The sequence below is a fragment of the Callorhinchus milii genome, unplaced genomic scaffold, assembly GCF_018977255.1.
Source record: "Callorhinchus milii isolate IMCB2004 unplaced genomic scaffold, IMCB_Cmil_1.0 Scaffold3, whole genome shotgun sequence".
NCBI lineage: Eukaryota > Metazoa > Chordata > Chondrichthyes > Chimaeriformes > Callorhinchidae > Callorhinchus > Callorhinchus milii.
The window spans coordinates 69,247,992-69,274,256 of NW_024704744.1; the positions used below are offsets into that span (position 1 = coordinate 69,247,992).

The window sequence follows — 26,265 nt, forward strand, 5'->3', positions numbered from 1 at the left end:
CAAGAGTTGAGAGTGCTGTTCTATCTGTATCTGTGACCAGAGCTCCCTCTGACTCCATGTTCTCCTGGATCTCTCTGCAGTGTTCAACACAGTCGACCACACCATCCTCCTCCCTCATCTACCTTAGTAAGACCACACTCACATGGTTCAAGTCCTACTTAACCAACTGCCTTCATTTCATTTCAGCAAATGGTTTCTGCTCCTGCTCCCACTTGATCACCTGTGGGGTACCGCAGGGCTCCATCCTTGGTCCGCTTCTTTTCCTTATCTATATGCTCCCTCTGGGCGATGTCACCCGCAGACATGGGGTAACTTCCATATGTATGCCAATGACACAAAAATCCACATTGCCTCCTCCAGCATTGACTCCAGGTCCGCCGATGTTCTAGCAGCTTGTCTGGCAGACATCAGGGCTTGGATGAGTGTAAACTTCCTGCAGCTTAATATGGACAAGACTGAAGCCATACTCCTTGGCTCCTGTCAAAGTCTTCACTCCTGCAGTTCTAAACTCCTCAACCTCCCTGGGCTCTCCCTCAGACTCAATGAACCATCGCGTAAACTAGACTTCTGTTTCGACCTCCAGTTGTCCTTCCTCCCCCACATCCGGTCCCTAACCAGGATGGCCATCTTCCACCTCTGTCACATTGCCCGCCTCTGACCGTACCTTACCCCAATGCAGCCAAAACCCTTGTGCATGCGTTTGTCACCTCCTGCCTGGATTACTCCAAAACACTCTTCGCCGGTCTCCCCAGTTCCATTATTCAAAATATCCAGCTCATTCGAAACTGCCCCCTGCATACTGACCCAGACCAAACTCTGTACCCACATCACACCAGTTCTGGCCAGGCTCCACTGGCTTCCCATCACCAAACGTAGCGACTTCAAGATCCTCACTCTCATGTTCAAATCCATTCACTCCCTGGCACCTCCCTATCTCTCTGACCTCCTCACTCCCCAATCCACCACCCGGCACCTCCGCTCGATGGGCACCGGCCTCCTGCTCGTCCCTCACATCCTCCGCACCACCATCAGAGGTCGTGCTTTCAGCCACTACGCGCCAAAACTGGAAAACTCTCCCTCAATCCTTCCACCTTGCCCCCTCGCTCCCCTCTTTCAAGTCCCGTCAGAAAACTTTCCTCTTCAACTGCGCTTACAGCCATCTTCCCCCCTCCTCCCGGCTTGGAGTCAGGTTCCCCCACGGTTAAGCGCTCTGAGGTGCCACCCTGTGTGGAGGGCGCTATATAAGTGCTGGTTGTTGTTGTCGTTGCTACCAAGCAGCCAGGCTGACACCAATTACTTGTAAATCTACATTGAAAACTTCTTATAGCATTTGTGCCCTTCAGCTGAGCATTGATAACATCTTGTAAGATGCTGACATCGGTAGTGACTTCCCCACTGCAGCTGTTAGGCTAACTAGTATTTAATTTATAGGCTCATGTCTTCTTTTATGAATTTATACCCCAATTCAAATCAATATAAATCGGAGACTAAATCTCCAGGCAAAGTCCTGTCTACATGTATTTTATACAGGGAACAGATCAAACTTGCGGAATTGTTTTAAATAGTACTACTAATAATAATAATCCTTGCATTTTATATAGCGCTTTTCACGTCTTCTAGACGTCTCAAAGCACTTCACAGAATAGACTGTAAAGTGAATTGACTGTATATTTGTGGGCGAAATGTGGCAGCCAATTATGCACAGAAGTGTCCCATAAACAGTCATGGATTGAAATGACCAACTTATTATTATTTTTTTCTTGAGGGATTATTATCAGGCGTGTGGAGTAAGGAAACTTGCCCAAGGTTTCACCCTGGCGGGAATCGAACCCAGGTCTCTCGCTTGCAAAGCGAGTGCTCTAACCACTGAGCTACAGGACTCCACGATGGTCAGGAAAGAAACTATGCAATGGACCTTAAACAATTACATACTTTTGCCTATTGTTTTAAATAATGTGGTAACACACCTCATAAATCATGGTTTAATCAAAGAACACTTCTCTGATTATTTTCTTAGCAGATTTATGATAACCCTACTCCTAACCCAGTACCGTTTTATTCAGAGCATATTGCCAAGTTAGCAAATGAAAAATTGACCAACAATAAGGAATCCAAAAGATAATTTTATCATATTGGGGTCTCCAGCAATGAAATATTTCTGTTCCAATGAATAGAAACTTCTCTTAAAAAATCCCTTTGCTCTTGCTAGATTTTCTGTGGTGATGTTTATGCATAAAAATGCTGCTGCTAGTTATTTCAAGGGGGTTTACTCCTGTATTACTTTGTATCACCGGTGTGAAGCTCATGCACTTGGTCAAACTTGGTCACTTTTCCATGCAATAGCTTCAACGTCCATTGATCTTTAAGATCTGTAAGGTGAATTTATTCACTGTTTTTTTTACTTCCCTTCTCCCCTTTTAGAAGGACAGATGTAAGCCAGTCTGTAAGGCCATGCCAGAAAAAGCAGGCAAAATAGATCAAAGGCGACTTTATAGATCTTCACCAAATTGTACAGATCTGCCTGAAGGAGAAACTTCTTTCCTTTCAAAGTTCATATGATCCAAATCATGGTGACAGCAATGCCTGCTTAGATTTCAGCAAACAAAACCTCAAGAGTAGCTTTGCAGATCTTTACCAACTTTTACTGACAAGCTCCCTAAAGGAGAAGTTGATTTCCCTTCAAAGCTAAGCTAGCTTGATAAAAATTGAGATGATGGCAGCATTGTTTTAATTTTGAGTGAAAAAAATAAGAAGGGGAATAACTTAAGAGGTATTCCAGATCTTCAGTAAATTTATTTATATTGCCCTCCAGTACTTCGTAGAGACACCATTATTTTATCTACAAGACGATAATTATTATGTGAAAGGGCAGACTGAGCTCACCTGCCAGCTCGAGCAGTTTATTCTTTGAACAACCGAGCCTCGCAGAATGAGAAGGGTCCTAGGGTCTGTTCCCTTGTACCCTGACTTAGCTGATCAGAGCTGGGCGAGAACAAGAAGGGCTTCATTGATTAGTGTGACATTGACTTTTGCGTTATACATTGATTTGGTTCCAAATTCACAACATGGTTAGATTTTGTACAATAGCTGTTTCGGAAGCAGTGCAGCGAATGAGGCACCCACCTCTTATTCTTTCCTATGCATGTTTGTGCTTTTATTTGTGAGCAAAGGGCTATGTTATTGCATTCAGACAAAGGAACTTTGGTACATGAGTATGGTATTGCTAAAAATATACTTAGCAGGGCATTGCGTATTGGTCATTGTGCTGAAAGTGTTAGTGTTACCATTATACAATTTATATTGCAATAATGAGGAGTAGCTGAATCCCTAGGTCCCATTGATGAGAATACAAATTGATTTCAAATCCTGTGTGTGAGTTGTACAGGACATACTTCACATGACACGCCTACCTTTGCCATTCACTTGAGATCTTTTAGTCCTACTTGAAGGGCTGCTGACAAAATTTATTCTGGCAGTCACTTCTTGCCGGGCATGGTATAATAATAACTCTTGCATTCGAGACTTCTGAAAGTGCTTCACAGGATATACTCTAAAGAGACTGTGTGTATTTTGAGCGAAATTGTGGCAGCTAGTTTGCACACAGCAATGTCTCGCCATCAGCCGTGGAGTAAGTGATTTGTTTAGGGGATTGTTGGCCAGGACACCAGGAGAAACTCCTTTCCATTTTCGAATAGTGCCATGGGATCTTTAACATCCACATGGGCAGGTAGAAGGGACCTTGGTTTTAAAGTCTCATCTGAAGGACGGCACCTCAGACAATGCAGCGTTCACTCCCAGCACTGCACTGCAGTGTCATCTTAGACCATGTGAGTTCCAAGTTCTCCGGCATGAGGCTTGACCCCACAGTCTTCTGACTCAGAACTGAGTCAACCAACTGAGCCAGGCTGACATGTTTACCTACAAATATACAGTCACTAGATTTTACAGTTATCACAAAATTCTTGTTTTTTTTGTTTCAGTAACATAATAAAGCACTATAGTAAGTGGAAGGATTATTATTATTGTTTCCTCCTCAGCACATTGTTAATCTTGTCTCTGCCCCCTCCCACCCAGAGGACTTCCAGTTGCTCCAACATTGCTCAGTAGGTTAAAATCTCCAAAAGTAAGAACTGCATTAACATGCTTAGCTGATTTTTGTTCATTTACCACCTTATTTTGCTTATTCTGTGGGAATATTACATTATTGGGCAGGTACAGGATTTCCCTGGCTGTACAAAACGTCTTACATTAAATGTATGCAAATGTTTACTTTGGACACAAACTCCTGACTGCTATGTTTTTAAAGGATTCACAGCAGACATCATGCACATTTCTCAGGCCTTCATGGTGATATGTTGTGTATTTTGGTATTTCTGGTTATCTACTGTTGGGGTGGGGAGAGTGAAACTCTTGATGGATTATGGGCTGTCATGTGATCACACACACACTATATCACTGTTCCGCTTGTTGCCCTTTCACATCCATCACATGAGCTCTAGCGTTCTCAGTGTGCCTGCCACAAAACAGTAAGAGACAAAAAATAAGCTATGTTGATTGAAAATGCAGTTAATTTGAAGGAACAATTCAATCCCTGAGTTGTGCTGATTGCGAACTGCAATGTCCCACAAAACAGCCATGAGGTGAATGACCAATTTTATGTGGAGGATCGTTGGCTAGATCAATGTGAAAAGCTTCCTTCTCTTTTCAAATATTGTGATCTTTAACATCCACCTGAACAGGCCGGTAGGACCTTGTTGAACATCTGAAGGATGGCACCTATGACAATGCAGTTCTCCCCCACCATTGCATTGAAGTGTTAGCCTAGATTTTGAACTCAAGCCTCAAAGTGGTGTATATAAGATGTTTGTCCTGAAGAGGCGAGAATTTAATTTTGAAGGTTTCTGCCTTATACTTTCTGATGGAGATTACAATGCATTTTAGTTAGGTACTGCTGGAAGGGAAATGATTTATTGTAACTTCCAGTAGTATCATTATTATAAGGAAGAAGTGTGATTTATGATTCACTCCTCTTTCTGTTCATCGCACTGACTGGAAGCTGAGGAAAATTGAGTCTACTCATTCACATTCAGGCAGATGCTCCACGAACTGGTATTAACTGATATTAATATAACATTAACTGATATTGACAAGCGGCCTTGTGACCTTTATACAGCTTTCACTTTATAAGCTTGCCTCATTTTGAGAAAGATGTTGTTTTCCCTGGTGTTGAATTGGAACCTATTTTGGGATTTTGATTTCCCATTATTCTACATGTTTCAAATCCATAATAAAATAGTTGGAGATGAAGCAATTGAACCGAATGACATTATGGACAAAGTTGTGGAAGTCTAATTTACGTAGATAATTAACTTTTAACATTTCCATTTGAGTCAAATTTTGTTTTAATACAAACTTTTCCAGGCATGTTGCCAGCTGACACCCACAAATGCCCCCTTTTCAGCAGAAGGGACAAGGGACAGAGTAAGAGCAAGTCTCCTGGCTAATTACCCATCTCTAGCCTCGAGATGCAAAGACCAATTGTTGCCCAGGCTGACAGAAGCTCCAACCACAGACTGTAAATTGAACTTGTGATCTTCTTGTCTGTATTGGTTAGTGCTACATTGGTTAGTGCTACATTAGCTGATGCCTTACCCACTATTCTATAAATCAGGAGAGCTTCAATATTGCAATCCTTGATGTCCATTTCAGGAGTAATACCCAGATTATATTTCGAACTCTGTTTGCACCTCCAAGATTTAAATGCTTCATGAGATTGAAGTGAGCATGTTCTAAAAGCAGTGTATGCACCTCAGATGTTGTCTGCAGGCATCTGACTGCAACGCATGAGCAGTTGCTAGATCAGTAGAGCGAGCGAGAGAAAATATCTCACATCAGAGTTGCGTTAGGACGGCTTTTTCCTGTGTTTGTATTGAATGAACACTGATTTTTTTTTAATATTTTTTTTAATCGGGGTTTATCGGTTAAAACCGAATATCAGAAGCTCTAAAGGTACTAAATTTATGTTTAAAAAATCTGCAGAAGTGGAATGTCCCATGTTATGGGCAGCTTGACTTCAGACAATTTCCATTTCAGATTGCCAACATTCAGAGTTTTGTAGCACCAGGCATCTTTAATGGACTATGCAACCATACCTACGTGCCTTTTTATTTTTCTTGAGATTATTTGATTTGAATTTACACCCTCAATTTCAGTAGCTTAATTGCCTTTTTCCAGTGAGAGTGTATTTGTGAATTGAAGTGCCACAACAATGCCTTGTATCTAGCCAAATCTCTCTGGTGTAATTTAAGTACACAATTGCAAAGTATCTTAGTATAGATTCACACAAATTTCAGCACGGAAGGAGTTCATTATTCCTGTTGTGTTCATATCAAGTTATCGCTTTCTTTTTCTCTCTCTATCTCTCTTTTTTGTATTATCTCTCTCTCTTTCTTCCCCCATTCCCCCTTCACTGGAGCTATCTGCTCTTATTTCAGTAATATGCTAAATGCTATATTTACCCTTGAAATTTTATGCAGAAAGAAAGAACTTGCTTTTATAGCATTGTATTTATAGCATATGTTGTATTTATAGCATATGTTGAAATATCTCAGAAGAGTTTTGCAGTAATTATTGTCAAGTGTAGTGACTTTATTGTCAAAAGTGTCTGCCATTTTACTTAAAGCAACGTCTCACTAAGAGTGTCATAGGATATTTAATGTCAAAGGGGACATTAACTGTATAATGTTTAACGTCTGATCTAAAGAACTGCATCTCTGATAATGCAGCACTTCTTCAGTACTGCATTAGAATGAACTTAAGCCCCAGTGTGGGGATTGAACTCTTAATAGTCTGATCCAGAGGGGAATCCTACCAACAGAGTCAGGCTGACACGAATAGAACTAATGAGAATACATTGGAAACGTTCCAAAGCAGCAAAGCTGCACTTTGAGACGTTTCAAAGACGTGATAAGGCACTATATCAAATGCAAGTATTATTAGTATTATTTGTATTTTGGTTGCATGTTCATCAACAAGCTGAGATAGGCTTAGTGTTTGTAAAGAATCGTGTTGCTGTGTGTGATACAAGAGTGACATTTACTGCCTCTTACTGGTTTCATTCCTGTTGTTGCAGGCTTCATGCACTGCTTCCCTGTGATTTTCCTTCTGGGTCTTCTTCCACAAATCAATACTTTCGTCACGTATTTTCTGGAACAAATAGACATACACATATTCGGAGGTTCTGGTATGTATTCACAAGTTTTCATTTTGCTTTTTTTTTAGGACTAAATTAAACAATGTAAGGGACTCAGTCATACTTACTGGGTAGACAATTATTTAGGTATGTGACTATAACTTCTATGAGTACTTTTGCGTTAACATCGAATTGCTTGCACACGATTAAAACCTGGCTGAAAGGCAGCATGTGTCACATTTTGATGGATGTGGATCCAGTGTTACACACTCGCACCCATCATCTTGTGTGGTGAACTTGATCTCAACAAAGATAGATGTTGTGTCAGTGGCTGTTCAGTAAAAAGTCCTGTATTTATTCATCCATATGTGTATCCTGTTGTGTTTTGGCTGCTATCACCTACCTGCAATGGTGCTTCACTTCAGCTCTTGTTGTCATTCAATTAAATGGGCAATGAAGGCAAAAGCTAGAAACGTGCGTTAGCAAGTAAATACGGACTGGAACGTGATCAAAAACAATGACTAAACTAACTCAAAACAGAAGACAAGCCAAATCAAATGACCGAACAGAAACTGCCACATACACTGTGGCTATTTGAAGGGAGTTAAGAATTACCCAGGCTCAGTGCTTTGTTTGAATGACAGCACCAGATCCTGGCGTGGTTTTGGAGTGACAAGCTATGCTAATGAGTGCTTTATTGTGTTGGTGCTGTCCTCTCTATACCTCTTAGCAGATTACACGGCCAACCGACAATAGTTCTCTCAACACTTTTTAGTGCCAAGAGAATGTAAATAATTAACATTTAGAGAAATCCTTTCAGCTTTTGCAATGTGCTATAACTGATGTACGGAATGAATGTTGCATAGTGTTGTGATTATGTCCGGTTATGAACAAATTAACACTCTTGTGTGAGAGGTTAGGGCAGTCCTTGGGAAACAGACAGTAAATAAAGTCACTGTCTCTTTGCTTCAGGTCCCATCAGCTCAGCTCCAAGGAGATTCTGCTTACCCTCATTTCCTCCCAACCCACCCCTGGGGGAAAGGGGAGGGTAAGCGGAATCTCCTTGGAGCTGAGCTGGCTTCAAGGTGACATGCTTGGCCAAGGTGTGTCGGAATTGAGTCAAACCTCTCCGCTGGTCTTGGTCGTCTGGTTTCTGAGCCAGGTGGGTTTGCAGTACTCCAAGACACTCTGATGACTGACCGGCCAGCCTGGCTCATTGGCAGAACTTTGAACGGTCGAGGATTATGCCCATTCGGCTCCTTTATCACTGCAAGCCAAAACCATAATGAGTAGGGTGGTCTAAGACAGACAAGCAGCAGGAAGCCTGCCAGGCAGTGCTCTCGATTGCAAGCTAGATGGTTTTGGCTGGTTAAACAGCAGCAGTACCCCAACATACACTCCTTGGATCACACCACCTTGCACCTAATATCTCCAGGATTAGGTAAGCAGGATGTGTCCTCCAGAGATAGAGTGCACATTCCATTCCTGACATAAGTGACATACATATGTTCAACTTTGAGTCTGGTTTGGATACTCTTAAATATGCTCATGGAATTCCGGGATACTCATTTAACCAAACAAAAAATCTGTTTTGTTTGTCACTTCAAATCTGAAACTCGTTCAGCCAGAGAATATGGAGGGGGGATTGCTTGAGAAGGTCAGCCTACAATGCAATAAAATTGCAGTGCTTTCGAGGGCACTACCTGGCAAGCTTCCCGCTCACATTGCTACTATTCAGCACATGGAGAAATGAGGCCTCTGGAGAAACTTCAATCTCTGGTTGACTGGAGGTGGGTGCATGGAGATTGGTGGCTGTGAAGAAATTAATGAAACTAAAAATGAATATTCTGAAACACTTGTGTTTTTCAGCTGCCACGGGCTTAATCTCATCACTGTATAGCTTTTCCCGCAGTTTACTTGCTGTGGTTCTGCTATATGTATTATGTTTTGGTGCAGTAAAGGTAAGGTGATAAGTCTGAATTTAATTCTTAACTTATTCTTAAAAGTACCAACAAATAATGAATGGGATCAGTAATATTCCTCAGCCAGTCTGAAGATACGGCTGTAAGATGACATGTTCTAGATTTTATTTTAACCAAACAGCTGTACTAAAAGTTCTGTGCAAGAAATATACACAAAATCTCATTGTCATAGACTAAGAACTGATGAATTAAGTGTTGACTGTTTATACAAAAACGGAAAATGCTGTGTACCAAAGCAAGTATCTGAAAGAAGATAAAAAGATTAACTCATCATAAACCAGGGGATTTGATGGATCAGTAGAGAGTTTAGCCCTTATGTAACATTATATTTGGGATCCATAAATTGAGGCTCCACATTATAATGGAGTGGGTTGTAGTGCAGATGTTTATCAGCACTTCTGAAGTTGTCAGGGGTGTTGCTGACACCACAATACCTCACTACGCCTGGTCGTTGTGCAAACAAAATGAACTGATTGGCAGCAACTCATCCTGATTATTTTTGGTGGTTGTTGGGATGTCACTGACATAACTGAACTCCACTGCGTCTGCTCGCTACATGCGGGAAGCCAGCCAGCGCTGGAAGCAGGAAGTATCAATGCCCTTCAGCCTTCTGTGGGTCCACTTTATATCTGAATCCACAGTACACTCGTACAGCGCCTTTCATGGCGGGAGGACGTCCCAAGCCCCAGTACACTGAACTGCGCTGTAACAAATGGGTTGGACTGCATTCACACAATCATCGATTAGGAGAGCACTTGTGGAACTTGAATGTTGAAATTAAGTGTAATGGAAAGCTAAGGATATATCATATGATATCTGCACCTTTGCTTAGTGTTACTTTTGTCAGTCTGAGGCTGGAGTTGGAATGATGCGACTGTCTCAAAAAGACCCTGTGTATTTTGTGACTGAAATAATTTTTGTCACTGACGTTTTTCTGATACGGTGGATTCTCAAGATATTTTTGTTTGTTTGAGAAGAGCAAGCGATGGCAGTATATGTTATCCCGTTCACAGCATGATTGATGGTGACAATTTTTTATGCATGTATCAGTGGATGGGGACATGTGGGAAGAATAAATCACTAGATTGGGCACCAAACTTGGCTTACTAAACAGTATAAAACCTGTTGGTGTTGGATATTGAATTAAATGAATTAAGATTTTCTTTCTCCTGTATTACAGGGACCGTGGGATGCTCAACATATTCCAGTGCTATTTTCTGCCTATTGTGGACTGTTAGTTGCCATTTCTTATCACCTGAGCAGACAAAGCAGTGATCCAACAGTATTGCTGTAAGTATGCAGTATTCAGTAATAATCATTTGAGGTTATTATTGCTAATGATGCCAGAACTGCAGTAAAAGTGCAGTCCAGGGTCCTGCAAAAATGTCACTACATCAACCATGCAGAGAAGATTCAGACTGACACATGGCATCACAGTGCCAGTGCGCACTGAATGAGCTAATCTGATTTCTTCTGACAAGCTCCCTGAGTTATAGTCACTACCAAAAGTACTGCTACAGTTTCACAGGCTGCATATTTTATCCTTTTATATTGCTTTTGAACTTTCTTATTAATAAACAATTTAATTCTCAACTTGCCATCAAGACCGTGAGTGAAATATTCATCTGCCCTGTGTTGGATAACAATATCATGTGTTACCATTGTTTTATTACCTCAAAATATGTGGCTTTCATTTGAGCAGTGGAGTGTCACCCATGTTATCGGCAATGGTCTAGACTCGCACTGATCTCTACTTAAAGCCTTGACTGTATGCTCAAACAAGGGTTTCTGAAAATGGCATTTAATAACAGTCCAGAAATAAACAGTCCAGGAAACAGTTAATTCTTCTTCAGTGGATTGTCAACTCTGAAGGGAAAAAATAAATTTTTGACACATTAAAGAGATGCTTCTCCATTTCCAGCTAGAATAACATGGTAGGAAATTATTGAAAAATGAAATATTCCACACAGAACAAATATTAGTTGACAAGCTTAGTTGCATTCCCAGTCTAAAACATCAAGAAAACTGAATGGGTCATTGATTTTTTTGCATCTCTTTGCCACCCCATTAGCAATTTAGGTGGTAGCCTCCCTCATTTGGTAGGATTCTCTCCTCTGAGTCAGGGTTGTGGGTTCAAGCCTCATGTCCAGCCTGACACTACTGGGAGAGTTGCACTATTGGAGAGACCCCCTGGGATGTCAAGATCTGCCCCCCCGAACAGTCTAGGTTCTGTGTTGGATTGCAGTGCGTTTTCAGGTTTTTCTTGTTTGAATATTTGTTGATTTATGGGATAAATCAAGAAGTATTCAATCAAGAACACTTATTTTGTTGGCTGAATATAAAGGTCGGCCATCACTGGCCTAGATAAACAGTTCAAGTCCGAACTTGGGGCTTGAACCCACCTTGCCCCAAAAGAAAGAATAAAACCATCTGAGGCAGACTAGCACAGGAGACGATGTGGAAGGACAGATTGATGTACGCTTTAGTAATTAAACCTACACATGTGTTCTTGCTCTGCATGCTGTATATATATGTAAGTCAACCCGATTGTAACGCAGTCGTTTGGGTATCCAGAATCTCAGAGCCATGCACACATGAAGTGATGTCAATGACATTTTTTGCGTATAGCTTGCAGGTGCGCATTGTGTGTGAAGTGACCACTCAAACATTGACCACCTTTCAGCACAGGAAGCCAGCTGAGTCAGTGGCAAGTGTGCTGTACTACCGAGAAGTGCTGGCTCAGAGTAGACAAGAAGAAAAACAACAACTTGCACTTATATAGCGCCCTCCACGCCGGGCGGCGTCTCAGAGCGCTCACACACACAAAGCCATGCAGTATTGCCATCAAAGTAAAACGGCATATATTGGTTATATTTATACTGTGAACACTAGATGAAGCCAAAAAATCACCATTTCTATTCATATGCTGTTATGTAACTGAGTGTTTCATTTCAACTCTAGATCTCTAATTCACACTAAACTGTTCAATGAATTGAAAGCCAGGAATCCGGAACATCCTTTATTAGAAAACAAGGATGCACTTCCTGAAAAGCTGAGGAATTCAGTGGTACGTGTCTATTATTTTTTTGTGCTGGATTGTTTTGGGAGTAATTGTATAAAATGTGTTCATTTTTATATGAAATTATATTTACTGTCTTTGTGGAGTTAGTTGTTTGTGTTCAGTTTCTTTTTAGTTCTGCATTATTTGGGCAAATAATTTCTTATTAGTTATGAGATGAATGATATTTGAGCAAATATTGCATACAATTGAAAAAATCATTGTTTTCTCTTATTCTACACTGTGATTTTGTCAATTATGCATCTCACCTGTTTAAGCTCAGCAATACCACATATCACTTTTTCATTGCGAGAGCAGTTAAGTATATGAGTTCCAAAGGCTTGAGGTCTTGGGAGAAAATGAGTTAGAAATAGTGTGGTGAGAGTTTTTTTTTGCAATGGAATGAAGATGCATCAAGGAGGAACGGTGTACAGTACAACATGTTTACAACTTGAGCGAAACAAGAGAAGAATGTTCAGAGAAGCAATGACAACAGTTGTATTGATTAAAACAATGGCAAGGAAAAATTGTGACAGAGAGAAGATGGAGCCAGAAATGAGGGAAAGGCTACCAGTCAGACAACAAGTTTTCCTTTTGTGCTGTCCAGGAGTATGATTAATTGCTTGCAGAGTCTGCATACATATGGCAGCTGTATTCAAGCATTAAGTGGGCCTGAGCTTTAAAGAGATAAGTTACTGAAGAGAATATAAATATTCAGAAACCTGGATACTTGAAGAATAATTGGGAATGTTGAAATGAAAATTTCTCAGAGATCAGAGGAATTAGTGAGGCCAAGAATGTGATCAGGAGCCACTGAAAGTAAGTAGATGTTGGCTAGACATTAGAGGAATAAACAGTTTTGAGGAAGTAAAAGAAATGTCATTGCTTCAACGAATGAGATCAAGGTTTAGAGATTCAACCACCGAAAAGGGTAAATATTGTGGGCACTAAAGGAATTTTAATGAAATAAATTGATCAAAATGCAATGGAATCAGCTAAAGAGTGTGCGATTATTAACTGGAGGTTATTTATGTATATTTTTCCCTCATATCAAAGATCCTGCCCAGCATTTAGGAAGATCTGGCAATTATATTTGACACCATTCTGGTCAAGCAAGATTTGAAATTTGTCAGGTTATTTTTCAGCTACTTCTTTTCGGGACCTTCATTTAGTCCTCTGCAAATTGGTGATAGAGTTCTTTGAACTGCATGAGTTCCTACAAATAGTAAAATCCATCAACTAATGATAAGACACTAAGCTGCTGAAATCTATTAAGGCAATTCACATTGAATTCACCAAGCAGCTAAAATCTGATGAGACAATTCACATAAGAGCACAGAACCCAATAATTGTTCTGGTAATTTGGGCTAATTTGTAAATAAGTTGAATATGGCTTCATTTGTGAACAATAACTCTTGCATCAAATTTGATATTCTAATTTGAGATTATTCTGAAGTAACAATGACCCCTTAAATAGGTTAACCTGAAATGTGATTTTTGTTTCCTTGTGCTTGAAATTATTAAACATACACTGTGTTCAATTTACTGCCTTTTGAATGGTGTTCCTTATCAGCATCATGCATGTACTGTGCTCTGTACATTTTTGCAGAAAGAAGTCTTGAAGTCTGATCTTATCATGTGCTCAGTAATTAGTCTTCTAACCTTTGCGATCAGCGCAACCACAGTTTTCCTTTCATTGGAGGTACGTATTTTTCGTGATTTATTCAGTTTCTTAACACTGGGAGTAGATTAAAGAACATTGCTTTTTGTGGAAATATTTGTTGTCGTTTCGTGCTTTTACAAAATATAAAGAGCTGTTGAAATCCTTTGAACCAAGCATGTGTAGCGAGCATTTTAATGAGCTTGGTACTTATTTGAAGTATCTGTCGTCACCATCTCCACTGCTGCCTTCAAGCAGGAGGTGAAAATTTCTGTTGCTAAGTTTGTCAACCTGCAAACAAAAGAAAGCTGTGAAAAGTTTTGGTATTTATTTGATAATGTTTGCTTCGGAAGGTTTTCTGTTTTTTGATGATCTTGCTTTGAGGCTTATTTGTGTACTATAGAACTGCAAGATGTTAACCAAACAGTTCTTAGAAGAATTACTTGTCAATTGAGAGATGATTTCAAAAAAGGTTTGGAATAAGTTTATAAAAAAGTAAGTGTAAATTATTGCTGTTTTACTCTGGATTTTTTAATTTTTCAATAAACCAAGTGAATAATTGGCAAAATCATCTTTGTAATAATATTATTATTATTATTTTCAGGGACTGGGTGGCCCAGAGCACTGCCTTTTCAGCTCAGAGACTTTGATAAAAATTGAATCCAAGTATTCGAGCTGACACAGAAATTCCTTTCTTAATCTGAGTTATAAAACCCTGAAATAATTTGAGTTTGCTGCGATCATTAACACTGAAAGACATTAATATTGTATTGCAGATGAACTGCTTTTAACATATTCCGGCAATCCCATCTTTTATCTAACTCAGAATCTTTTTTTATTTCAGCCATTTCTTGGTATTGTGCTGTATGCTTTGGCTGGGACAATAGGATTCTTGACTCATTATCTACTTCCTCGGCTCCGAACACAAGTTCCATGGTTTTGTTTTTCACACCCTTTTCTTGAAACTAAGGAATACAGAGAGTTTGAAGTCAGAGGTTAGTACCAGATGAATGGTTATTGCAATACAAATGTCCTTTTGTATCAGAGCAAACATAGATTTTTTGTTGAAAAGATCACATTTTTTCTGCAAGAAATGTCTCTCAGTGGAAAATGTCTAATTATAATGTGTCCAATAATAGCTTTGAAATGAAAATCGATGATCAAAGGTGAAACAATTTCAATCTATATAAGGATTATATCGGGGAAATGTTAATGCAGTCTAAATGTGTGCCAGGCACAGATTCATTCTGTACTATATTTGTGCTTCCTTTCATGTAGACTTTTCTCATTCTTTAGTTTATATAATACTGCAGTGCACTTCAAGTGTTCCACATGAATTAGCAATCTTATCTGTTCTATTCAGTGGAAGCACTAATTTTTGGAGCGATTTATCCCACAGGGAGCAAGAGAGACTCAGCAAGTCATTCACACTAGGCCACTTTTGTGTACCAACCAGGTACAGAAAAGTGTACCTACTTGTCCATAAAAGTGTACTCACTTGTCCATAAAAGTGTACTCACTTGTCCATCCTTTTGTCCAGGAAATGGAGACCATATAGACCGTATATAGACTTTAATGGAGACCATATATAGATTTTAATGTAGACCTTTCTCAATCTTTAGTTTATATAATGCTGCAGTGCACTTCAACTGTTCCACACGTGAATTAGCAACCTCATCTGTTCTATTCAGTGGAGGCACTAATTTTTGGAGCGATTTATCCCACAGGGAGCAAGAGAGACTAGACTCAGCAAGTCATTCACACTAGGCCACTTTTGTGTACCAACCATGTACGCAAAAGTGTACTCACCTGCAGATAAAAGTGTACTTACTTATCCACCCTTTTGTCCAGGGAACGGTGACCATCTTTGGCAGCTCCAAAAAGTACAGCAGTAAGTATGAAAACAAATGACATGTTCATTAAGAGTTTCTCTTATTTTGTATACCGTGATCAGGAATTTTAATTTAACGGCACCAGTACAAATTTACATTTATATCGCGCCTTTCATGTCGGGAGGATTTCCCAGAAATAAAACTATAAAAGACAAACTAATTCAAACAATTTGGACAATTTTCAAATAGTAATTGTTGGACAAAAGGACCAGAGGATCTGCATGTTTTTCTATTGAACAGCACAGCAATGCGGATCGTTCAGAAATTGGTATAATTTCATCAATGTTTGGTGTCAAATCACTGCTAAAAGCAGGAAATTATCTGTACCTCTTGATATTCCTTTAACACTATACCGCAAGCCTCTCTCTTGTGGAGCCTCACTTCAGGTGGCTGATTCAGGTCATTTTCTTCCACTAACATCAGCAGTTACTTGTCCTGTGCTCATTTACCAGTCAAAGCAAGTGCTTTGCTTGCATTTTCAGCATGTGATTCAGGATACCTTTATTCTGCTGCCCAAAACAGACACAGATTAAGTTTTGATTTTGTAATGGACAATGAATATAGAAATGTCTTATCTGTTACTGATGGCCTGTGGTGCTTCCCTTTGAACTACAGTTTATTAGCTTTTTTTGCATTCTGATAAGAAGGCGCCCTCTGGGATCCCCCAAGCCTTGGGTTCCTTCTAGCCAGCACCTAATACTCTCTGGAATTGGGTAATCAGGATGTGTCCCTCCAGGAAGAGTCACATTCCATTCCAGATACAACAATTTCCACGTGTAACAACAACAACAGTTTACATGTACATAGCACCCTTCACACTGGGTAGTGCCCCTGAACGCTTGTAAGTGGCATAAATGCAACTGTCTGGTTTGGATACTCTTAAGCGTGATGATGGGTTTTCACATGTGTCTGGCACCTGGCTGACCCAAAACTGTCATTAGAAATCAACAACAACAAATTACATTTGTATTGTGCATTTCACGTCGAGAGGACATTCCAAGGTGCTGGACAGTAAGGGATTTGGGCCCGAGCAGGGGGTTGGGATCAGGAGGAGTGGAAGGAAGGAGAGTAGGGGTAGGAGGGTGACTGAAGGCGCGGTCGAAGAGGAGTGCTTTTAGACGTGCCTTGCAGGAGGCAAGGGAGGGACTGGCTGGAGTTCCAAAATGTGGGGATAGAGAGGCTGGAGGCCCGACTGCCGATGGCGGGACGGGCCAGATGGGGGACGTGGAGCAGGCTAGAGCCCACTAAGCGGAGGGAGCGGACAAGTGAATATGAACAATTTGCACCTATGGAGCACCTTCCACAAAGCAACATCTCAAAGCGCTTTACAAAATCTGAGAGTGGGCGGGGGGTGGGAATGCTTCGTGCCACTATGCAATTTTGTATGCGTGTACAAAAGAATCTGGTGGTAAACTATGTGCCCACATTTTAAATGGTAATAGGATCTTTCTATTTTCTGAGAAGCTGTACTAATGCACTTATTGGTTTATTCCAAAGTGATAATGATGAGCTGATCAGTGAAAATAATGTGTGAAATGATTGGCCGACAGCCTCTGGAGTGCTTACATTACAACCTTGTACAGTTAAATTGGAATTTTGCGGTTCATTTAGAGTGGAATTTAATTTGCTTAAGCATCCAGACAATAATAGAAAATTAAAATCTCCATACACAGTCGTTGCTGTGAATGTGAAATGAGGCTTAAATTAAAGTACTACATCACCTGGAGCATTAACATGCATGTAATTAATCTCTGATCTGTGGAACTGAAAAAGATATGCTAAAATGTTTCTAAAGAAGACGGTGCAATGGAATTATTTATTTGAATGCATTTGTGACAAACTCAAATTAGATATCCTTTTTGAGCCAATTTTCATCAGAAATGACTTCATCCGTATCCTAGTTTTAATTTGTAGGAGCAGGAGGAGGCCATTCAGCCCATTGAGCCTGTGCTGCCATTTAACCGGTTGTCTTCAGTCACCTCTCCTCTCTTTCCAATTCAGCGTCATTCCACACCACTGTTAACGTTCCAAGACACTCGTCACATGAAGGGCACTATATACGTGCAAGTTGCTAGTTTTATTTTATTATGGTGGAAACTGGGTATATTTTTTAATCCCAAAGCTCTGCCTTTTGGCCATACACTATCCAAGTATCCATGTTTCTTTTAAACATTCCTCTTGATTCACTGCTTTGTCGGTAAGCACTCCAGATCTTTACAAACATTGTAAAGAAATGCCTCCTAACCTCAATTCTAATTGTTGTGGCTCTGACTTTAAGACTATGCTAGTCTATACTAGGCTTGCACTTTTCCTTGTAATGAGCTGCAAATTGTTTAAGCCCAGAGGGAAGACATCACCAACACCTTTTATACTTTTCTAGGAGAATCACATGGTTAGTTTGTCACAGATGTAAAAAAGGTAAAAATAAAGTGAGATAACAGCAATTATAGTGCTTATTATGTTTAAAATATCCTCTGATAAAGCACCTAGTTTTTTTTAAAAAGTCTCTTGTTCGTGTTTTTTGGGGGACTTAAAGTACAACATAGTACATAAGCTATAAACATGATGCTGAACTTGTGTAGTGTGCTAGTCACTATTACAATAGGAACTTTCCAGACACTGGAGATGGTTAAAAAAAAGTCCAATTGAATTGTTTGTCTGGAATTTGACAGCAGAGCTAATCTGAACTGTCTGCTTCCCTCCTTTCTTCTGAGCTCAAGGATGTGCTTCTTGTTATAACCTTGTATTTGATACAGTGCTAGGAGAATACTAAGGAAGCTGGAAATGTTTGCACTATAGGAGAGAATACTCTCAGGGGATATTATTGATGCATTCAACATCTTAAAGGGCAGAAATAAACTGAATCCTAATCTATTTAGCATTGTTACAACATTTACAAGGTGTCAGCCTGGATCATTTCCTAGGAATCTCACCTTTGATTCAGAAGGCTGAGGGTTTAAGCCCCATGTTGAACTCAGTCTAGAATGACCTTCCAATCTGCTGCATTGTCGGAAGTGCTTTCTTTCAGATGAGATGTCAAACCGAAGTCCGTCTGCCCATTGTGGTGGATGTTAACAATCTCAGGGAAATATTTGAAAAGAGAAGGGAGTTTATCCCGGTGTCTTGGCCAACAGTCCCCCAAATAAAATTGGTTACTCATTTCATGGCTGTTCATGGGACATCTCTATGTGCACAAATTGTTGCCAGTTTGCTTGTGAAATGCACAGTCACTTTACAATCAATCCTGGAGTTGCTTTGAGACATCCTCCTGATGTGAAAGGTGATGTATCAAATGTACAGATTATAACAGGGAGCACATCCTTGAACTCAGAATAGGTGTTCTCAGAAAGAAGCAACTACCTTGCTCAGATTGAACTACCTTGCACTGAGAATGGTGAAATAAAAGGATTTGTGTGAGGTGGGGGAAGCAGATTTGGAGGTACTGATATGAGTTGTTTTTTCGTCTTCCTACAATCTGGTTTCCCCGCTGTCCAAAGTCCTGAGACTGTGCTGGTCAAAGTCACCCATAATATTCTCGCCATCTATTACCAGGGCTCTTCTCTCTGTCTCCTTGTCCTTCTTGACCTCTGTGCTGCCTTCGACATTGTCGACATCTTTGGCCTGCTTCACGTCCTCTGCCCTGCCCGTCCCACCATTGGTGGTTGGGCTTTCAGCCTATCTGCTCCCGCTCTCTGGAACTCCATCCTGTGTCCCTTCACCTAACCTCTTCCTTTGCCTCCTTCAAGGTCCATCTCAAGATCTTCCTATTTGACCGCGCTTTCAGTCATCTTCCCTCCCGAATCCAACCTCTGACTTGGGTGCAAACCCTCGACTGTCCAGCATCTTGGGATGTCCTCCTGACATAAAAGGTGCTCTACAAATGCAATTTGTTGTTACTGTTTCAAGAGTAAGTTAGTGAGGGATTTTGTGACCACAAAATTGAAAACCACAAACACTTCATTTTAATTTCCTGCTAAGGATTTATGTTCATAAGAGATTTGCTGTTAGTGCTAAAAACTGGATATTTTCCCATTACTGGTACCCAATGCCAACAAGAAGTGTTCCCAGTGTTGTATCGTATAGTGGGGTACTTACTGGAACCCCTTCTACTCCTCCACAATAATAATCCTTAGCTTCAACCTAGGATAGCATCCCTACTCTACGAAGGTTCCCTCACAAGCTAGCCTTGAGGTCTTTCTTATGATGTGTTTATAATCATAATAATTCTTGGATTTGATATCGTGCCTTAACACATCATGGAAATATCTCAAAGCAGTTCACAGGATTGACTGTAGATTGGAGTGACTACATTTTGTAGGTGAATTATGCGTAGCAATGACCAATGAATCATCATGAAGTGAATGATCAGTTTTACCCTGGGAGATTGTTGGCTAGGACACTGGAAGAAACTCCCTTTGTTTATATCACTGAACAACATCGAATTTTCTCAGCACAGGCCATTTGACCTGTCATGTCTGTGCCAGATATCTGCAAGAGCTAACTGCTTAGTCCCACTCCCATGTCTGTTTCCTATATCCTTTTTATATTTTTATTTTCAGAATGGAATTTTTTCAGGCTATATATCAGATCCATTGATAGCCAACTACTGTACTCCATTTTTTGAGGGAGGAGTTCATGCGACCAACTCTTCAACAACTTTAAAGAAAAATCCCTGAACATTCCCGCATTGCACAGTGGACTCCTGAGTGTGTGCAAGGACCCAAAGGAAATGGAATTACCATTGATTTGCGTCCACCCTAAGTGAACCCGTCAGCACCTCCACACCTCAGGCATTGACAGCATCACCATCTAAGGATGCACACTCTACCTCAATGAGTCAGTCCAGAACCATGGTGCTTTGTTTGACCCTCAACTGTCCTTTCTACCCCACATCCGTGCCATGACATACTCTGCGTTCCCCCACCTCCGCAATATCGCCCAGCTCCACCACTGTCTCACACCACAGGCCGCCGAGACCCTCATACACGCTTTCATAACATCCAGGCTCAACTACACAAACTCCCTGCTTGTCAGTCTCCCTAACTCCTCCCCCCACATAGGCTGCAGATCATCCCATGTCCAGATCATCCTCTGCAGCCCGTGTCCTCTCCCGCACCAGGCTTCGTGACCCTGTCAACCCCATCCTTGCCCGACTCCACTAGATTCACACAGACAGAGGATACAGTTCATGATCCTGGTCCTCGCTTTCAAAGCTAACCATATCCATATCCAGCCTACCTCTGAGACCTCCTAACCCACTACCAACCTGCCCACTCCCTCTGCTCAACGGGCTTCGGCCTGCTTCACGTACCCACCTCACCCTCCCCATCATTAGCGGGCAAGCCTTCGGCCATTCTGCCCCCACTCTCTGGAACTCCAACCCCCTAGTCTTTCCGCCTCGCCCCCTCCCTTGCCACCTTCAAGACCTGTCTCAAGACCCTCCTTCGACTGTGCCTTCGGACACCCTCCTTCCCCCCCTGCCCTCCACCCTCCACAATCTTGACCCCCAGCTCGGGTCCGAAACCCTGACTGTCCAGCACCTTGGGATGTCCTCCTGATGTGAAAGACGCTATACAAATGTAAATTTGTTGTTGTGTATTGCATTACAGTAAATTGGGCCAACTGGCCTGTTCCCTTGCTCTTTCACTCTATAGTTCTGAGGCTACCTCCTCCAACTGCTCGACACAGTGGACTCCAAAGCAAGTCACTCTGGTTCAACCCCGTATTGTTTATTTTTACACTGCATGTTTTGTATCACATCACAAATCAAATATAACATGAGTGAGATAGGCTGGGCCAATTTGGGCTGTGTTTCTGCATGCACTGAGACAGAAACTTCACAATAATATTCGTACAGGGTTCTCTTATCACCATCATTGGATTTTTACCACGACCCAGAGAGGTCTGGATAGGAACTTGTGGAGGAGTAAATGCCGATTTTCCCCAACCCTCCCTCCCCCAGTACAGCAGCTCTGCAGCCTGCCAGTTTGAAGCCCCTGGTGTAAGTGGTAGTTTGTAGTTTTGATGTTTTTAATATGTAGGCTCATTGCAATTTAAATTAGCAACATTGATTTGAAATTAGTACATTAAATTTAAATGTCTAATAAAGGTTTGAAATTATTATTACGTTGTTAAATTGAAACTGTCGAGCAAAATGGCTCAAAGCAATGTTTTGTAAAATTTATATGTACAGTGACAGCAGGAAAGACTGGAGAGATGACTGACATGGCCCCAGAGCTGCTATTTTATTGTTTCAATCCTACTGCAGTTCATGCAGAGCCTGGCTTCCTGTCCTGTCGCCAAATACAGTACACAGGAAAATGAATTATTTAATGTTTGGTGTGGGACGACAAGTTCCTGCTTTGGAGAATTCTACAATGTTTGAAACATGCCTTGTGCTGGGTCTTGCAAATGTGACTGCTGAGGGAAAGGAGGAGACTGTGTCTGTAGCCAGTCTGTGCGAGTGAGTGTCGGGCACTGATCGCTGTGCTTCTTTGTCCAACACTAATGCTAATGCTTGCAAAGCCATTCTAGATTTCGCCCTGTAGCTAGGAGTCAAACCAGCAGATTAAAGATGGTGTCATTTATCTATGTAAAAAGCACACAAAAGAAATAAAACCTATAACTGGGTACAAATGATAGGAAAGTAGGAAACTGAGAAAGCTTGAATATGATGTGGGAAAGGTGGAAGGCAGGCACCATTAATCAAAGTAAGTTAAAACGAATAGACTACAGGCTCGCTGCTGGCTCTTACTGAAGGCAATGGTTTTCAACAGTGCAGTTTGTAGTGATTGTTACAGAGGTGGAATTCACAAAAAGGTCAAACAAACCTTTTAAGAACACAAAGAACTTGCATTTTTATAGCAAGTTAAAACACCTCAGAATACTTTGTAGGTAATTACTGTCAATTCTCGTGATTGTTATGCATACAAATGCAGGAGTCCGATAAACAAACAGCTTTAGGGTAAATGACTAATCTTACCTGAGATAAGGACACCAGGAGAAATTTCCATATATTTATAAATATTCTTATGTCTTCTTTATTGTCCACCTGAACAAATAGGCAGGACCAAGGTTTAGCATCTCATCCGAAAGACGGCACATCACCTCTGACAACTCAATGCCCTCTCAGTATTGTTTAAACCCAAAGAATTGAACTGACAACCTTTTGACACAGAAGCGAGAATGGTACTAATTGAACCAAGTTAACACCGTTTATTGCTATTTGTTAAAAGCTTTGAAGCTTTAAACCGCATTACTCAATCCTGCCCCAACATACGAAGTATATTTTTTAAAAGTTAAAAGATTTTTAAAAAATTTACAAAGATAATACTTGGCTGTCTCTTATTTTATTTCACTTCCAGAGCAGGACAACGACCCACAACTGTAAGATTCACAAATGGTTAAAAAACAAAATGTGCAAATCGTTTAGACTAATACCCTGATCTTAGGGGTCAAGTGATACTTATAAAATGCTGAAGCTTCACAATCTCTTTTAATCATGATCTGAACCCTATTAATAAATTATATCTTGTATTTATTCCTGGCTATAAATTATTCTGTACATGATTTGCTGTGTGTTTTTCAGATGCTGCCCAGTTAATGTGGTTTGAAAGACTTTACGTCTGGCTTCTGTGCATGGAAAAATATGCTATTTACCCAGCTGTGATACTCAATGCACTTACCAATGATGCTTTCTCTGTCAGTAGTCGTAAGAAGTTCGGCATACAGTAAGTCGTTACGCATTTGAGTAATAGATCTTAAATATTTTATAATAAGTATTTTATAAAACCTGCAATGGTCTTTGTCAGTGCCTGCTGATATTCTATCTCAATCACTCTAAATCTCTCCATTTATTTTGATGGGGGAGGTTTTGAAAACTATTTTTAATTTCTTCAACCATTTCTCAGGTTCTGCTTGTACTTTGCAAACAACAATGTCCTTTTTACTCTGAAGTTAGGACTGCCATGTTAATTGATGCATTAGACAATTAGGCACCAAAGTACAGAAGAAGTTACAAGATATTTTGACAAAACTGTTTGTAATTGTAACGTAGCTATGCATATTTTGTCTGACTGACTTGTCAGTGTACGCAAGATGCAGTTTATTGTTCAATGAGATTATGGATTTGCAGAATATTATTTACAAAGACTGTAATGCAACAGAAATTTGCAATTATATAGTGAATTTCATATAGTGGAACGTCGTAAAGTGTCGTACAGTGATGGTATGGATCACTAAGCAAGGTGGAGAGAGGGGTTGGAAGAAGGTAACCGAAAGCATTGTCAAAAATGTAGAAGAGTTTGAAAGGGAGAGGGTTTCGGTTAGAGTCATTTTGGAAGCAAGTTTGAGAGTGGCTTAAAGCTCATTGTAGGATAATACAAGGGCTGTGCAGGTAAATGCATCCTTTTAGGCAAATATTATAGTAGAACAAATATCTAATTTAATGAAGAGCTTAGTTAACAAGTCTAAAACTTACAGTCAGATACAATTTGAAAGCAGCAATTGCATGAGGAAGAAACATCTTAAAAATGCATGTGATGTGTGTAGAAATGGCAACTTTAGAACTGTTCATATACATTCAACCCCACCGGCTAACCGGATTTACAAAGTATCCAGAATTTGGACTTAGCTGGACCGGGTCTGGGAAGAAAAAATCTGCGAGTCAAAACTCCACCTCGTCTGTTCTCAAACTCCCGGCAGTCCAACTCTCCCAGCCCAATTGATGCCCCGGTTTGACACTGCATGGTTTTGTTGAAGGCATCAACACAGTTAGATTACATCAATGATGAGTACAGAACTATACCATTTTTGGGTCCATTTTATTATTTAATATTAATTTTTGTTCATTTTAAATGTTAGGGAGGACTTATTTATACTTATTTTTAATGTCAGGATTATTATTAACACTTAGCTGGAAAATCCAGATAGCTGAACCGGATTGCCCCTCAATTAGTCTGGTTCCCCCAGGGTTGACTGTATATTTAAATTTTAAACCATCATTAGATGCTTACAGCTTAGTATTTTCCAGGTAAATCCACTCTTCCAATTAGGGCTGTGCCTCGCAGGGAATAAGGTGGTGTCCTCATTGCCCAAACCACCATGAATTCCTACAGACCTACTGGAATTTACAAACTGTGCCTCTTCAGTGCTAATTGTTAAAAGGGTTACTTTGGAAAAAAAGAAGCCATTTTATTAATACTCTCAGTACTTACTGTTTTACTTTTCTTTATTACAGCTGCGATGTTCTGATGATGACAGTGGCCGGAATGAAACTGCTGCGCTCCTCCTTTTGTAACCCAACGTATCAGTACGTCACTTTGAGCTTCACTGTCCTCTTCTTCCAATTTGACTACAGAAACATCTCCGAGACATTTTTGCTAGATTTCTTCTTAATGTCGATTCTATTCAGCAAGGCAAGTGCTTTTACTTACTGTAGTTATCCCGATGATTCTGAATTGATAACAATAGAATTATGTTTTGTGTCCCTTATCTGGTACATGATTTTATGGAGGTGAAGGAGTGAAAGAGAATATTATTATTCATTGTTGTTAACTAGGGGAGCCACATTATTGCATATTTCAGGTGTCTGACTTAGTTACAGTGTTTTACAAAGATTTACAAAGACTGCAAATTACGGAAACAGGCCACTCGGGCCAACAGTATGTGCTGGTATTTATACTCAACATGAGTCTCTGTCCAATTCCTTTCTCCCTCCCATACCCTTTATACAATATAATACAAAATTATACTTGTATAGCGCCTTTCACGTCGAGAGGACGTCCCAAGGCGCTTCAATTGCCCTCTCCCTCTCTCTCCCTCTTCCTCCTGAATGCATCTATACAATTTGCATAGATATAACGCCCAAAGCCCCATTGGCTTTTTTTTATAGCCTGAATCCCCACATCTCTTTGCACCTCTACTCCTCTTAGGTTCCTAATTTTGACTTCAATTTATTTTTAAAAAATGTAATTTGATTAGTATGTTGGTCTAATCTTTATTGGCACATGACTGAACAGTTTTGCATGCAGTTTGCAATAGATTATGACTACCAAGTAATATGAATCATATACAACCCTTGATAGTAAGGGTGGTCAATAATATTTGTCCCTTGAGTGAAATTCTCCTAGCCCAAGGTAATTCCTTCCATTTCATCTACATTCAAATACTCCTGTTGACGACAATTGAGTGCTCTTACAGGCTAATGGGCTTTTAACTAATGGCGGTTTGGCTTTCCACATGGAATACCCAAAGCATCCAGTAGGGGGCACTTAAAAGCTATGCAAAGAGACTTCATCAGTGCCTGGAGAGTGGCTTCCCTCTAAAGAAGCTTGAAATAAACAGAAGTGACACATGACTACTCGTTGAACCCAGTTTTTCTCAGGTTGTAGACCACATAAAAACACTGTGAAATTTGGGTTTTTACCAAGTTTTTTTTTCCTCTCATCTATCTTTTACTGTGTTGCCCCTCCAGCATGTAA

General features: G+C 40.4%; 1 protein-coding gene across 1 annotated transcript in view; it reads left to right on the top strand.

Moving 5' to 3' along the window:
• Positions 1-26,265, top strand: part of LOC121848535 (pecanex-like protein 2) — a 120,491-nt gene that overhangs the window by 45,889 nt on the left and 48,337 nt on the right. Inside the window, exons 15-22 of the mRNA XM_042332957.1 lie at positions 7,133-7,243; positions 9,062-9,153; positions 10,355-10,464; positions 12,136-12,241; positions 13,842-13,934; positions 14,737-14,887; positions 23,373-23,514; positions 25,023-25,200. Of these exons, the coding sequence (XP_042188891.1) occupies positions 7,133-7,243; positions 9,062-9,153; positions 10,355-10,464; positions 12,136-12,241; positions 13,842-13,934; positions 14,737-14,887; positions 23,373-23,514; positions 25,023-25,200 (983 nt within the window). The remainder of the gene's footprint in view (positions 1-7,132; positions 7,244-9,061; positions 9,154-10,354; positions 10,465-12,135; positions 12,242-13,841; positions 13,935-14,736; positions 14,888-23,372; positions 23,515-25,022; positions 25,201-26,265) is intronic.